This window comes from Mchenga conophoros, linkage group LG10, assembly GCF_057382185.1.
Source record: "Mchenga conophoros isolate Kocher_MC1m ecotype Shallow Benthic linkage group LG10, M_conophoros_male_GT1.1, whole genome shotgun sequence".
NCBI lineage: Eukaryota > Metazoa > Chordata > Actinopteri > Cichliformes > Cichlidae > Mchenga > Mchenga conophoros.
In genome coordinates, this window is record NC_140535.1 from 16,176,099 (window position 1) to 16,192,284 (window position 16,186).

Sequence of the window (16,186 nt, forward strand, 5' to 3'; positions counted from 1 at the left end):
GTCCTAATATAAGTTAGTTGGTTTAGTTATTAGTTGGTCTGGTTGGTTGGTTGATCTACCACCACCAACAGATGCCTATGGCTAACTGACAACCCGGTATGTGTTGAGCTTAATATACTACGTATAACATATTCATTAATGTAGGCAGTTTAACTATACTCTGCAAAGTTTTATAAAGCATATTCCATACCTTCCACAACGATATAGCGTTACCTTGCGTCCTTGTTTTCCTTCCAAGCCCTCAAATCCACTTATACCCCTGAAGCCTCCTTCCTAGTTTTATCCAATGCAGTTGTAGCTTACTAGGAAAGCCGGAGTATCCACACTTTCCATTGGCGGAAGAGTATGGCAATCTTCTCTCATTGGCTTAAAACTTCCGTTACTAAATAATGGTTTTAAGACAGCTTTTTTTTATTTGAAGCACCTGGACACTGAAATGCCTGGATAATACTTTGTGAGGTGAACCATAGCCTTCCATTTAAAAACATTCGTGAGCTATATTCATAATGAAAAGTATCACATGTTGGAAATTAGTGAGACAGGGACGCACATAAAGTATGATAATTAGGTTGGTTATTTATTTATTTATTTAGTTTACAAAAGCAGAAGTCTGAATTTGGAGTTTGAATATTGTGGTAAATCAAGTGGAAATTTCAAGATGAGCTAATGTGAGAGGCTAATGTTGTTGAAATATGGAAGTGATTTGTTTTTTCACAGGTACAGCAGAGATCGGTGTTCCTGCTGCCCAATGACATTCCAGCTCAAACAGCAAAAATTAAAAGGACTCTGACAAATAAATAAGACAACACATACCTCATTTATCCCAAAGGTCAGGAATTTCTTTTTTTACACCATGTAAAGTTAACTAGAAAAAAACAAATAAATATGTTAAATAAAATTAAATAAAATATAACAACAATACATAAAAAATATTTTTAATTAGTTTTTACTATTGAAAAAAGTAAAAGATGGATCAATTCTGCAATGAAAATGACCAAATAGACAAACAATAGCCACATTTGTTCACAGTATGTAAATCATTTTAAAAGACATAAATGCATTTTTGAATGACAGGCTACCTGTAAAATATGTTTGGTTTTTTTGTACTTTTTTTAAAGTACAAAAAAACTTTGAGTCTTTGATGAGTCTTGTGACTTTGTCTTGTGACTCAGAGATCCTCTTCTGCATGCCTTGGTTGTAATGGGTGGTTATTTGAGTTAACAGCTACAGTCTACAATGACAAAATGTGTAAAAATAATGTATGCATTCATTAAAATGCACTCAGATTCTCCAATAATCACCTTTCTGCAACCTCCACCTTTTCATACTCTTGAATAATCCATTAGATTGTAGTCTTATTATCAATCAGCTGATGCATTGATCTGGAACAAAGAGCGCTTTGATTGCAAATGAAAACACTTCAGTCTGTGGTGATTTTTCCGTACCTCATTCACTGTGCCTGTCGCAGCATGTGAGAAAGAATGAGCGGGGCATAGAGCGGCTAACATATGAGCGTGTAACTTAAATGAGTTTTTCAATGGATTTATTAAGCACTACAATTTAATTACACTTTCTAGTATACTTAACAATACCCCTGCACTAATTACTGATCAGTAACCGTGTATAGAGTGGGGGAAATGATTGTTTGAGAAATGCTGAGTATGATCAAAAGAGCACCATTCCTACATTCAAGCACAGAGGTGAAAACATTATGCTTTTGGTTATTTTTCTGCTAAAGGTACAGGACGACTTCACCACATTGAGGGACCAATGAGCAGGACCATGTACAATAAAATCTTGGACAATACCCTTGTTTGCTCACCCAGAACACTAAAGATGGGTCAAGGATGACTTTTCCAGCATGGCAGTAGCCAAAACCAAGGCAACAAAGAAGCACATTAAGATTATGGAGTAGCTTAGCCACTCTCCAAACTCTCTCAGTCCTATAGAAAATTGGTGGAGGGAGCTGAACCTTTGAGTTTCCAAGTTGCAGCCAAGAAACCTAAAAAAGTTTCTGTAAAGAGGAGCGGGCCGAAATCCCTCCTCAGATGTGCACAAACCTGGTGACCAACTACAAAAAAACTTCTTACCACCATGCTTGCTAACAAGGGTTTCTCCAGCAAGTACTAAATCATGTTTTGATTGGGGCTCAAATACTTACTTCACTGAATGATATGCAAATCATCTTATAATTTTTATGTAATGTTTTCTTTCTGGGTTCTTTATTAAAATCCTCCTCTATCCTTTCTCTCTCGGTTAAAATAAAACTGCCATCAAATTTGGAGACTGTTAATTTCTTTGTAAGTGAAGATCAAAATAATTATTTCCATCACTGTATCCTGGTCACATTTATTTAGCCGTTTTTCTGGTGACCTTACATATAATAATGTTATTCTAACTAATAATTAAGATATAATTATTATGTCTGTGTGTCTGCTTAAAACAACCAAATGTCAGCAAGGCTCTAAACTGCTCATTAGTGGAAAAGTCACATGCAGTTTGCATACAAACCAAATCTGCCATGATGCAACTATACATGCTGCAGAGAGCTAACTCCCATCTAAAAAAAATGGCTGCATGCAGAGGATCACTTCCTTTGATTTCTCAAATTAAAATGATCCAGCTCTTCTCTCTGCTGAGAGAAAAGCGATAAGAAATGTCAGTAAACATGTATACCATCTCATGGGTTACTGACAGAGATTAGTCAGTGCTATGTCTGATTTGGTGATGTGCAGCACAGAAGCTCCACAGACTTTCAATGCATGCGACCTACAGAAATACTCTGACAGTTCTGCAGTGGCAGTGAATTTATTAGTGATAGGCAGGAAGAGTACAGAGCACCAGTGGATGATTGTGTGGCGTGTTCTGTGAAGAAACGGCAAAATGATGAGATTTTCTGTCAATTAGGCGTTGCAAGCCCAGTGTACTTACCTGTGGTCTGCTTTGGGAGCTGGTGACATGAACAGAATCACTGAAAAGGCTAACTCTGCAAATGCCAGCAAACTGGTCACTTTTGAAACTGTGGTGAAGATGTGGTGTCAGTGAGCAAACTTTAAACTCCATGGATAATCCTGTCCCCCTCTGCACCACTGACAGGCAGCGGATCACCTTTTCCAACAGACTGTTTCGGCTCCACTGCCACAAGGACAGATATAAGAAATCTCTCAGACCAAATGCTACCTGCCTCTATAATTCAAAAATGTCTTTCAGAGAGTCATCTGCCAGATACACTAATAATAATAATAATTTCTCAAATATGGGTTAAACAAACTGTTGCTCTAATCATGATCATATCATCCTGAGTGGATTATTTAGGAACCAAAAACTACACCTTGCTGCTAGACCAACTAATACACTCTACTCCACCTGATCAGTGGCTGTTATTCTCTTGGTTGTTCAGTGAGTATTGTAATGTATACAGTAATTTTATAAAACGGCACTCATATTAGTGAAGTAAAATGAGTGAGAGTTAAAAGATTGAAAAAAAGGATTTAGCAACCAAGTTGTTCCATTCAGATTCCAGTCCAGAAGGTGGCAGTATTAGCCGTAAAAGCTGTTCTCCAACCGCCATTGAAAAAGAAGAAGAAACAAGAGGGCGCCTGTGCCCCTCCCTTGCTTCGTTAGGATGTATTTTTTTGTGTAGCTGGTTTGTTTATGACGCGGTTCTCTGGTTCTGTTAGCTTGACAGCTTATCAAGTGTGTAATGTTGTGAAAAAGCATAACAAAAAACTCGCTTGTGGCGTTTTTTTCGGTCGATACTGTGCTTTGTGCAAGATAGATCTAAAAGAGGGTCAGGGTTAGTTAGCATTAAGTGCTGCTTAGTCGTTCGACAGGATTACATTTGTTAGCTGCAGCGTAATGTTGGACCGGAAAGTTGTTATTTGACGACTCCCGGGCTCGGGCAATGGAATATCAGTGTTAACATAGAGGACGTTACAAGCGCATATGTAATACCTTTCAGTCATTGGCAGGTTAGGCTTGTACACAGCTGCCTGGAAACTAGGCTAGCTAGCGAACTACATTGACGTTAGCATGGCGTCAGATACAAGTGACACGGAGGAATTCTATGATGCTCCAGAGGACCCCAATTTTACTCCGTCTCCACAAGTGTAAGAAAAGACGTTTTGCCAATATTACTTTTGAAAACGGTGTTAAATTGCTTGTTTTTTTCTTGTCTCATATATATCTAGCTAGCGTAGTATTGACAGCTAACGTTAGATTTGCAAAATGGCCATTCTTTCATGAAAAGCATGAACTCAAGCTGCTTCAAAGCCAGGTCATGTGCCGTGTGCAAAATACGACCCAGTCTGTTTTGTATTTAGATGCCGAATATTAATTATATGCTGTCATACAGTGCTTATGTTCACCAGCTATTCAGTGCAGGTACAGGAGAGTCTAACCCTCAAAACACTCACAAGTCACATGATGACAGTAGGATTTGGACTGAAGGAACAGGTTTCTTATCAAAGCTGAAACCACAATGCAAATTTACAGTTTTCATCCAAAACATAGCTTGTTGGAATAAAAAAAAAAAACCCGACTGAAGGTAGCAGTAGCTTACAAAACAGTATTTTTGTATGATCCGCTGTATGACAGCTCGATTAGAGATTAATAATGTAATGTAACTTTTAAAGGTGCATTTTGTGTCTGCTTAAAAGCAAGCGGTTACTGAACCACTCTGTAAATGTTTAAAGTGTGTGCTCTGTTGCTTCTATTATTTCTTCTGATCAAAAGTTATATATGGGGTAAAAGTTATTTAATTCATTGTCTCAACTGCTTAGGTGACAGGTAAAATTATAAAAAGTTAGATTTTTGTGTTGTATTTGGGTTTTTTTCTCTGCTTTATAAGTTTAGCCTATATCAGTTTTAAACCACGTGTTTTGTGTTTCTTAGGTCTCCCGCAAAGTTCGTCATTCCTTCACCTCAGGTATGTTTATTTAAATCTAGGCACTGTTGAAACAAGGTGTCACGGGTTGTGCTGAGTTGCTCTTGGAATGATTACTCTATAGTTCAAAGTAATATGGCAACAAAATAGTGACTTTTTGATTTTTCAAATTCATATATATATGCGCACGGACACACACATAAAACACTATTAGTTTGTAGCTTGTCTATAGTTTTCCTGTCTCTGAATGACCTTTGGGAAGGGGTGACTACAGTAAAAAAAACAAAAAACATAGAGATCTATGCATTTTCCAGTTATGTTTATTAATCTTGCTTTATCCATGTTTATCCCTATGAAAGGTGCAGATTTTTACCTGTACCTTGGTGATCGTGTGTAAACGGCTATGAGCAATACCGTTCCTAAACACCTTTGTGTACTAATTGTACAAGGTCCCCTCCAAGCTCATGGCGATGTAATGTTTTTTTGACAACTACCTTTATGTTAACTCTCAGTGAAATTTGCATTACTTTGCATGTTTTTTTTTTTTTGTTGTTTGTTTTTTTTGCATGACCTCGCAAAAAAAGTTTGCATTTCATCTGACTCATCGTAAAAGGCTTTACTGTTTTATGATGTGGTGTCATGTGGTATTCTAGACTGCTGCTGGTTGTGACAGCAGTGAGAGTCAGGACACCCTCAGCTGTATATGTACTTATGACTGCAGAGTTGGGTTAGAGATCGTTGCTGTCAAGACTTGTTTTTTACAGTTATGGCTGTGACAAGTTTTAGTGGTGCAACATTGATTATTCACAGTGGTTTTGTGTGTGTGTGTCATTTGCAATTTTGATTCTGAACCAACATTGTTATGATGTTAGTTACATGTTAGATGATGCTGATAGCTGTCCAGGATAAGAGTTTAATGCTACTGTATGTTGGTAGTATGACACATTTGTCACTGAAGACCTGATCTGGGCCAACAAACAACCGAACTTTTCAAATGGATCATCAGGAATGCAATGCAGGCTGTCAGAGAAAACAAGTTACTGCAATGAAATGCACAAATAATTGCAAGGAAAAACAAAAATAATATATATGCTATTGCAAGGTGATGCAAACGTTAAAGACAACAATCGCCTGACCTCACTCCATGCAGGAAATGGGACCAAAATAGGAGAGCGGTATACACATTTTGAGTGGTAACAAGATGTAGACATTACTTTCAATCTAGAAAAGCCATTTGTTATATCATAAGCTGGCAGTTACACAAGGAATTAATATAAAGGTAAACAAAGAATTATTACATAACATAACCTCCAAGACTGTGTTGATGAATATCATAAGATAGATAAACAATTCATCTCTAGGTTTCCATTTGTGTGGATACGCCTGGATAACTGTAATTTAGCTGTCATGTTACTGTTGATATTTCTCCTGTGTGTGTGTGTATTGTAAGTACATGTTGGTAAATGGTCTATATGTTTGTTTGTTTTTTCGAAACAGCTTTTGCACAATTCAGTAAACGTTGCGCAAGATTTGAGCTGTGCCACTTCTGAGACTCAGCAAGATGATTCGTTACAGGTATGTTTCTCTAGTCTCATCCTTGTTTAGAGTTTTGTTTTAAGTTCTGTTTAAAGAGAAACACATTTTCTTAGAGATGAGCTATAACGTAAAAAAATAGATGTTGTATTGTTAAATCGACTGTGTTTTCTCTTCTTTTAGATCATTGATAGTATCATCGAAGAGAGTCAAAAGGGAGACGTAGGTGAGGTGGCTCAGCTGTTAGATCAGCTGCATGTTGATGTAGCAGCCGAGCCAAATGAGCAGAATAATGGTGACAGGCTCCCTGGGGAGCTGGCTGTGCCAGCTGTTGAACCCCAGCTTGTCGAGAGGCCAGAGGAACAACGGAATAGCATAGTATCAAACGGCGAGTGCTCTATACCTGCTCTCGAGCCCACAGGTCTCCCAGGGCCATCAGCTGGCTCACAAGAACATGTTCAGCCTCCAGACATCACCAGCACCATAGGACAGAGTCAGCCCAGCCTGTCTGTTGCGGTTGCAGAAGGTGGTCAGGAGCCAAGACCGGCTGACATCTTAGACCAGGTTCCCTTGACTGATAGGCCAGCTGACTCGGACTCCTCTGGGTCTTTAAAACCTCAGCAGTTCACAGTGGAGCCAGACATTGTAGCTAGCACAAAGAAGCCTCCTCCCTCACGCCCACCCCCTCCAAGCGGGGGTCCTCCTGCAAGACCTCCGCCACCATCTCGGCCGAAATTACCTACCAAGAAGTCACAGGAGTGTGTTAGGCCAAGTGGGCTGGAAGGTAGGCAATACAGTGCGATTTTAATGGGTCTCAATGTCAAATGTGTTGCATCAATCCAGTGTGGGATTTTAAACTGTTACCTTTTACTAAACAAGTGTTAAAATGTCTTTATCTTTTATGTATGTCTATGTACTTATCTGCCACATCATATGAATCACACTAACATAAAGCAGACAGAAAAAGAAGACGGTTTTTCTTATAAAGTTTTTTTTGTTGTGTTGCGTGATTTTTTTCCAGTGTCTGCTGTCAGTGTGGTCTGCAGTGATTCTCTGGAGCCATCAGGCCTCCTGTCTCCTGGCAGCACTGTGAGGAGTCTAACCAAAGAGCTGCAGCATTCCTTGGATCTGGCCAGTGCTACCAGTGGAGACAAGGTGGTGACGGCACAGGTGAGTGAGGCTCAGACCTCTTTTTGGTGCTAAAAAAGGAATTTAAATATTGTGCAGTAATTTCTATTTTATTTATTTATTATTTTTATTATTTATTTTTAGGAAAATGAAGATGAACAGACCTCATCTCAGAGCGGAGGACAGACCCCAGGCCCTCAACGTCCTCGGTCAAATTCTGGCAGAGAACTGACAGATGAAGTAAGAGTCAGTTTTTGTGTGCGCTTGAGTCCAAGCCACAACCTAAAATCGACACATTCCTGGCACCGGTCGTCATTGCAACAAAAATATGCTTGTGGGCATCTTAAAACAGGAAATCTTGGCCAGTGTGATGATCAAGAATTTAGACACTGGGGAAGAAATTCCTCTAATTCAGGCGGAGGAGAAACTTCCTGCTGGGATCAACCCTCTCACTCTGCACATTATGAGGAGGACCAAGGAGTACATCACGTAAGCAGAACATTATTTACGTGGGTTAGCTCGTGTTGCTGTTGTCAAATTCAATTTAAAATTGTTCAAATCACAGCTTATTAAACAAGTCAATGAGGGAAAGATTAGGGTGAAGCCAAACACTTGACCTTCAGATCAGATTCTCAGAAAAGGTTTTCCCTGTTGAGGGAATAAGTTGATTACAATGGGTTGCACTGATATTGCTCACATAAGTTTCCCATGGAAAACATGGTTAAGCTTTATCATCTAAAACAAGAACCTGGTAAAGTTTCGAGACGACGCTGATATATTTTTGGCTTTGCAGGAATGATGCAGCACAGTCAGATGATGATGAGAAGACTCAGACTCCAATGACAGACACAGACGGTGGAAAACTAAAACAGAGAACGTAAGGACTAGTGGTTTTTGGTTGCCTTTTGCTGAAACTTAGTGTATTTCCCTCTTTCACAACATCATCTAATTTAAAGTATATTAATGGTTTGTTGGTATTTCTGACCAGGACCCAGTTAAAAAAATTCCTCGGCAAGTCGGTGAAGAAGGCCAAGCATCTGGCTGAGGAGTACGGAGAGAAGGCAGTCAACAAAGTGAAAAGTGTTCGTGATGAAGGTAAAAAAAAAAAAAAGAGAAGGAAGTGAAAGGATGTTGTGCAGAGGCAGTTGTATTTTTTTTTAAAAACCATACAGCCTATATTCATGTTCCTGTGGATAACTTACTAAACATTACAAGAAAGTGTCCTGTCCAACTACAACCCTAGTTGTCGGTATAACAAGTTGTGTGCACACACCGTTTTTAGTGTGTGCTTTTTTTTAAGCACCATAAAGAAAAAAATGCATTAAAAATACAGTTTTCTTGAACACAAGAAAATAAATAGTCTTTGACTCTGTCTCAGTTGTACGTGTTCACTATTAGAGCTCTGACTATTATCACAGAACCCTTATGAGTCCAAGAGTGCAGAAATATGGACCTGGTAATGAGCATAATGGGTCTGACTTTAAGAATATCCCAAATGCCAACACAGGCTTGTGAAATAACCCTGATACACTTCTTCTTTTTGTTTATCCTACGCTCAGTCTTCCATACAGATCAGGATGATCCATCATCGAGCGACGATGAGGGTATGCCTTACACCAGGCAGGCCAAGTTCAAGGCAGCGCATAGCTTCAAGGGTCCCTTTGACTTTGACCAGATTAAGGTTGTGCAGGACCTCAGTGGAGAGCACATGGTGGGATTATTGTACCATGTTATTTTATGCACTGACACACTGTGTGCTACTACATGCTTGTATTAAGAGATCTTTGTTTGCTTGTGTTTTTTTTTTTTTTTTAAAGGGGGCCGTTTGGACAATGAAGTTTTCTCACTGCGGGAGGCTGCTGGCAACTGCGGGCCAAGATAACGTGGTTCGCATTTGGGTCCTGAAAACAGCGTTTGATTACTTCAATAATATGAGATTAAAGTACAATACTGAAGGTAAGCGCATTAGCAACATATTTGATTTCTTTTTCATTTGTATGATAATTGATTATTTGGGAAAAAAAAAAGAATTCAGCTGCCTGTCATTTTGCTTTGAAGGAGCCTTTTTTTTTTTTTTTTTTTTTTTTAAGTCGTCTTGAGTCTCTCTGAACTATTACAGACAACATAACAAAGAAACTATTTTAAATTTATAGTATGGAACCGATAGTTTCAGCAATCTCCCTCCAGGAATCTGCTGACATTTGTGAGTGTTTATTATAGGGAGTGCAGAATTATTAGGCAAGTTGTATTTTTGAGGAATAATTTTATTATTGAACAACAACCATGTTCTCAATGAACCCAAAAAACTCATTAATATCAAAGCTGAATGTTTTTGGAAGTAGTTTTTAGTTTGTTTTTAGTTTTAGCTATTTTAGGGGGATATCTGTGTGTGCAGGTGACTATTACTGTGCATAATTATTAGGCAACTTAACAAAAAACAAATATATACCCATTTCAATTATTTATTTTTACCAGTGAAACCAATATAACATCTCCACATTCACAAATATACATTTCTGACATTCAAAAACAAAACAAAAACAAATCAGCGACCAATATAGCCACCTTTCTTTGCAAGGACACTCAAAAGCCTGCCATCCATGGATTCTGTCAGTGTTTTGATCTGTTCACCATCAACATTGCGTGCAGCAGCAACCACAGCCTCCCAGACACTGTTCAGAGAGGTGTACTGTTTTCCCTCCTTGTAAATCTCACATTTGATGATGGACCACAGTAGGGCTGCACGATTAATCGTTAGAAAATCGCGATCTCGATTCATACTTATGTGCGATCTCATTTCCAAATGACAACGATTTAAAAAAAAAAAAAAAAAAAAAAAAAAAAAAAAAGACGACGACGATTGTACCGCAATCTGATCCGGGACGTAATCTGCATGAAAACAAGCGCTCACTCTTCCTGCTCAACAAATGACAAGGGCGGAGCCTTATACCACGTGAGGGTATTAGCAGGGGAAAAAACAACGGTGAGCACGTCAGTGACAGGAGAAAATCTGTCCCGGTCAACCACCCAAACATCAATAACGGGAATCTTATACAGCGCTTCCCTATACCCGTCGAACTCCCGCAGGCACAAAGAAATTACGGAGGTTATTACTTATCACCTGACCAAAGATATGGCTCCCATCAACACTGTGCAAAACGAGGGATTTAGGAAAATGATCAACACCCTAGACAAACGCTACACAGTGCTGTGTTATTTTTCTATTGTTGCACTACCTGCTCTATACACGCAGTGTCGAGCAACAGTGGAGACGGAATTTCAAGCAGTACAACATTTTGCGGCAACAACAAAACATGAGACAATTGTTGTTTTTATGTTTGTTTATTGTTTTTATGTTCAGTTTCAACGAAGTTGATGTGCAGTTAATAAGTGCAATAAATATTTATACTGGAAAAGAAAATCGTGAGAGAATCGTGATCTCAATTCTAAGCCAAAAAAATCGTGATTCTCATTTTATGCAAAATCGTGCAGCCCTAGACCACAGGTTCTCAATGGGGTTCAGATCAGGTGAACAAGGTGGCCATGTCATTAGTTTTTCTTCTTTTATACCCTTTCTTGCCAGCCACGCTGTGGAGTACTTGGACGCATGTGATGGAGCATTGTCCTGCATGAAAATCATGTTTTTCTTGAAGGATGCAGACTTCTTCCTGTACCGCTGCTTGAAGAAGGTGTCTTCCAGAAACTGGCAGTAGGACTGGGAGTTGAGCTTGACTCCATCCTCAACCCGAAAAGGCCCCACAAGCTCATCTTTGATGATACCAGCCCAAACCAGTACTCCACCTCCACCTTGCTGGCGTCTGAGTTGGACTGGAGCTCTCTGCCCTTTACCAATCCAGCCACGGGCCCATCCATCTGGCCCATCAAGACTCACTCTCATTTCATCAGTCCATAAAACCTTAGAAAAACCAGTCTTGAGATATTTCTTGGCCCAGTCTTGACGTTTCAGCTTGTGTGTCTTGTTCAGTGGTGGTCGTCTTTCAGCCTTTCTTACCTTGGCCATGTCTCTGAGTATTGCACACCTTGTGCTTTTGGGCACTCCAGTGATGTTGCAGCTCTGAAATATGGCCAAACTGGTGGCAAGGGGCATCTTGGCAGCTGCACGCTTGACTTTTCTCAGTTCATGGGCAGTTATTTGGCGCCTTGGTTTTTCCACACGCTTCTTGCGACCCTGTTGACTACTTTGAATGAAACGCTTGATTGTTCGATGATCACGCTTCAGAAGCTTTGCAATTTTGAGACTGCTGCATCCCTCTGCAAGATATCTCACTATTTTTGACTTTTCTGAGCCTGTCAAGTCCTTCTTTTGACCCATTTTGCCAAAGGAAAGGATGTTGCCTAATAATTATGCACACCTGATATAGGGTGTTGATGTCATTAGACCATACCCCTTCTCATTACAGAGATGCACATCACCTAATATGCTTAATTGGTAGTAGGCTTTCGAGCCTATACAGCTTGGAGTAAGACAACATGCATGAAGAGGATGATGTGGACAAAATACTCATTTGCCTAATAATTCTGCACTCCCTGTATATTGATGCTATGATTATTTTTTTATTATACTGACATGGTGATTGGTATTCTCTCAGTGATAAATTCAAAAGCCCTGGCAAAAAGGTAGCTGGAAATGCATACAGGGACTCTAAACAGACTGTGTTTACCTGATATGTAGCTACATTTCTAGGGAGGTGCACGTCAGGTTACACCTTAGGCTTTCAGAGGGGTTTGTGGTTACAATGTAGCTATGGCATAGATTTCCCACTGAAGCATAAATCCCCAGTAAGACATAGGAAAAGGTCAAGCAAAGGACCTGAAAGATGCAGGACCTTGTGCTGGTCCATCACCTGATCACTGAAGCCTCATCAGAAATGGTCTCAATGAAAGGTTGGCTTTCAAGAAGCCATTCTTAAGGAAGGAGAATAGGGAGAAAAGCCTGAGGTAAGCCAAGTTACACAGAAACTGGGCTGAAAATCAGTGACAGCAGGTCTCATGGAGTGATGGATCCAAATTTGGCATTTCTGGTTTAAGTTGTCAGTGCATATATGGAAGGGATCAGGAAAGGGGTTGCACAACGAGGATCTCCAGTGCTACTGGAGATCAAAAATGAAGAAATTTTGAATGCAGAAAAATCAGATTTTGACATATATTTCTGAACATGTGGCAGTCAGTGTAACAAGGCATACCTGGATAGAAGAACGGAGTGAAACACTATCAGTCAGCTTTGAATGTCCTTCAAGAGGCCTGCAGAACCATTCCTGAAGACTACTTAAAGAAATGAGCAGAAAGCTTCTCAAGCTGCCAACTCTGTTTTTGCCCTATATACTGCATCTGATGTATGTTTACACATGCTTTAGTAAATAGTTTGTTACACCTATTTAACATTTTCCTAGCCAAATATAAAGAAATTAAGACTCAAGACTTTTCCAGAAGATGTTCAAGTTCTTGTTAGAGAAACCTTCCTTTGTTTTTTCTTCTCCAGGTCGAGTGTCACCTTCTCCTTCTCAGGAAAGTTTATGTTCTTCTAAATCTGACACTGAGACTGGGGTGAGTGATGACACTAACACAAAAATCAGACATTTTTAAGCCATTTTTGTTCCAGATGTGTACCTAAGTGACATTTTTATTGTAGGCGAGTTGTATTCCAGAGGACCCAGACACGGAAGATAGAAATGCCCCTTTCCGTCAAGTCCCTTTCTGCAAGTACAAGGGTCACACGGCTGATCTGTTGGACTTATCCTGGTCAAAGGTGATTAAAGCACCCTGTTAAGTTTTTATACCCCCACACATTTTCTTCTCTCTTGTCTCATCTTTTCCAAAAAATTTTTTGTCTAGAACTTTTTCCTGCTCTCCTCTTCCATGGATAAAACAGTCAGGTTATGGCACATATCCAGGCGAGAGTGTCTCTGCTGCTTTCAGCACATTGATTTTGTCACAGCCATTGCTTTCCATCCCAGGGTACGTTAAGTCACCTTGCATTACTGCTCTCAGCGCAAATCATACATCTATTATTTTGTCTCACAGACTCCATTCATAGTACTTTTTTTTTCTTCTTACCCAGGATGACAGGTACTTTTTAAGCGGCTCTCTAGATGGAAAACTACGGCTCTGGAACATTCCAGATAAGAAGGTGGCTTTGTGGAATGAGGTGGATGGCCAAACCCGGCTCATCACCGCTGCCAACTTCTGCCAAAATGGGAAATATGCAGTGATTGGCACCTATGATGGTCGATGTATCTTCTATGACACAGAGGTATACACATACATTGCTTCATCCAGCCAATACATGGTTTAATTATTTCTTTATAGTACTTTTTTTCATGAACACATCCATTCAAATATGAAGCAAATGCATTTTTCTGTTTGCACCTTGTTTTTAGCGTCTGAAATACCACACGCAAATTCATGTGCGGTCCACCAGAGGAAGGAACAAAGTGGGACGCAAGATCACTGGCATTGAACCTCTGCCTGGAGAAAATAAGGTAACAGCTGGCCATCCCTACAAATACGTCTGCGGTGGGTCGTCAGTAGGGCTTGGTAAACTGCGGTTTACTAGACCATCTTTATTTCAAGGCTTTCATAGCTTAATTTTTCAGATTTAAAGAGAATAAAAAAAAATATATAAAGAGAAATAAAATATAATCTTAATATTTAAAGATATTGGTCAGTAAAACTTTGAGGGACTGACCTGGAGCTGTTGGGTTTTGCTGAATTGCTGTTAACATTATGATGGTGTAGATGTTAATAATTAAAGTCTTGTTTTTAACAGCACAAAATTTTGAGTCGAAGTCCAGGGCAAACTTCAGAATGCTGATAGGCGCTGGTTCATTGAACTAATCGATGGAATACTTGATTACTAAAATAATCGACAGCTGCAGCCCTAGTCGTCAGTGTAACAAGTCGTGTCTGTAAGACTTGTGAAATGCCAAATGTTGAACTGTACCCTTTGCCCATAGATTTTGGTGACATCAAATGATTCCCGCATTCGCCTTTATGACCTGAGGGACTTGTCTCTATCAATGAAGTACAAGGGTTATGTCAACAGTAGCAGCCAGATTAAGGCCAGCTTCAGGTAAGGGTGTACATTGCTTCTAGTTTGTTTGTTTTTTGTCAGTTTCTAACCTTAAGCATGGACAAAAGCTCTTTCTGTTGTTGTTGTATTGACACAGTATGTTGCAGTAAACCTGTTTGGCCTTTTTCCTGTAGTCACGACTACTCCTTCATTGTAAGCGGCTCAGAGGACAAGTACATATACATCTGGAGCACTTACCATGACTTGAGTAAATTCACATCTGTACGGCGGGACCGCAATGACTTCTGGGAAGGGATTAAAGGTAACTGTGGTTATGCTAAGTGGCAAACACCGTTTAATGTAAGCAGCCATGGGGCTGCCACTAAAGAGTTTTTCTCTTTCAGCACACAACGCTGTGGTTACGTCAGCCATCTTCGCACCCCACCCAGGCCTTATTGTCCCACAGGAGAGTGGTGCAGAGAAGCCAGAAGCAGAGTGTAAGAGCCTGGACTCCACAGACTCTGAAACGATACCCTCAGGTATGCCCCCTTTAATTTGCATATGACTCAAGATTTCTTAAAACATCACAGTTCAGTGTCGTAAACTTGCAATGCCATTTTCTCTCTTTGCAGGAGCATTAAAGACAGATCACACAGAAGTTCTTCTCTCCGCTGACTTCACTGGAGCCATCAAGGTTTTTATCAATGTAAAAAAATACTGAGCATTTTAGAGGCTCTTGGCTCTTCAGGTTCAGGCCCGTCTATCAGTGATCAGTCCTAAAGGTTGAGGACAACTTGTCTCAGAGCCTTGTAAGGTCACTAAGTACCTAATGGTACTGAGACAAAGTTGTCTGTAGTAGCGGTTTTTGGTAAACAGGGACCCTAAAATAAAAGGGAATAGGTGGAATAAATAGACTGTAAATGGACAAAGTGAGGTTCCTTACCACTTTTTGTTTTTAAATCTTTGATACCAGACAACTGTGAACAGTTTGGTCTGAACGAAAGATCTGGACATGTCAAGCGTGAACAGAAACTAAATATGTTCAGATACGCACGTGTACATTTCAGGCGGTATGGTCAGGGCTGAATATAGCTAGAAGACTACCTGTAACAGTATGGGGCACCTTATGCTTTCTTTGGCTACCACATTTCAGAAGAAATTTAGAGAAGCAAGGCCCTGATGTTGGGCAGATTTTCATGTCTTGTGTTAAGACGCATTTGTCTCAAGGTGTCTAAAGCTGGACTGTAATGTCATTTACAAAATATTCGTGCCTACAGAGTCTAGATTGCTTTCTAAATTACACTTCTAAAGCTTTCCTCTCACTTTATCAAATATTTCAGCAGATAACAAACATTTCAGTGCAGGAGATGTGTGGCTACTAATGATCGGGGCTGGGCATCTTAAATCTGTGTTTCAGAACCAGTATTGGGTCAAGTACTTTTGATACATTTCTTTGTTCAATGAAAGCACATTTCATTCTATAAAACAGTTGTGTAAATTTACTGTGTAACATTGCATACTTAATGCTTTTGTAAACAAATGCTCTATTACTTTCCTCAATAAAAATCCACACAAACTAAAAGAGTGCTTGTCGACAAGTCATTAACTTA

The 16,186-nt window shown here is 39.7% G+C and overlaps 2 protein-coding genes across 2 annotated transcripts in view; one reads left to right on the forward strand and one right to left on the reverse strand.

Moving 5' to 3' along the window:
- Positions 1–295, reverse strand: part of klhl13 (kelch-like family member 13) — a 45,264-nt gene extending 44,969 nt beyond the window's left edge. The window contains exon 1 of the mRNA XM_085288845.1: positions 191–295. The gene's annotated coding sequence lies outside the window, so the exon portion shown is untranslated. The remainder of the gene's footprint in view (positions 1–190) is intronic.
- A 3,279-nt stretch (positions 296–3,574) lies between these two features.
- Positions 3,575–16,158, forward strand: wdr44 (WD repeat domain 44). Its single transcript, XM_085288847.1, has 20 exons — positions 3,575–4,109; positions 4,894–4,927; positions 6,383–6,460; positions 6,602–7,202; positions 7,440–7,588; positions 7,691–7,786; positions 7,899–8,035; positions 8,340–8,423; positions 8,535–8,641; positions 9,106–9,257; positions 9,364–9,502; positions 13,047–13,111; positions 13,197–13,313; positions 13,400–13,522; positions 13,626–13,817; positions 13,945–14,046; positions 14,521–14,636; positions 14,771–14,898; positions 14,981–15,115; positions 15,209–16,158. Exons 1-20 carry the CDS (start codon positions 4,033–4,035, stop codon positions 15,295–15,297), a joined length of 2,721 nt encoding a protein of 906 aa, XP_085144973.1. The 5' UTR covers positions 3,575–4,032; the 3' UTR covers positions 15,298–16,158.
- Positions 16,159–16,186: the final 28 nt, after the last annotated feature.

What these genes read in the sequence shown, in the direction of transcription:
- wdr44 (XM_085288847.1), top strand. Translation starts at nt 4,033, where the DNA reads ATGGCGTCAGATACAAGTGACACGGAGGAATTCTATGATGCTCCAGAG. An exon ending in TAGGCCAAGTGGGCTGGAAG is followed by an intron (nt 7,203 to 7,439) that starts GTAGGCAATACA and finishes ATTTTTTTCCAG; the next exon opens with TGTCTGCTGTCAGTGTGGTC. An exon ending in CTTCTGGGAAGGGATTAAAG is followed by an intron (nt 14,899 to 14,980) that starts GTAACTGTGGTT and finishes TTTCTCTTTCAG; the next exon opens with CACACAACGCTGTGGTTACG.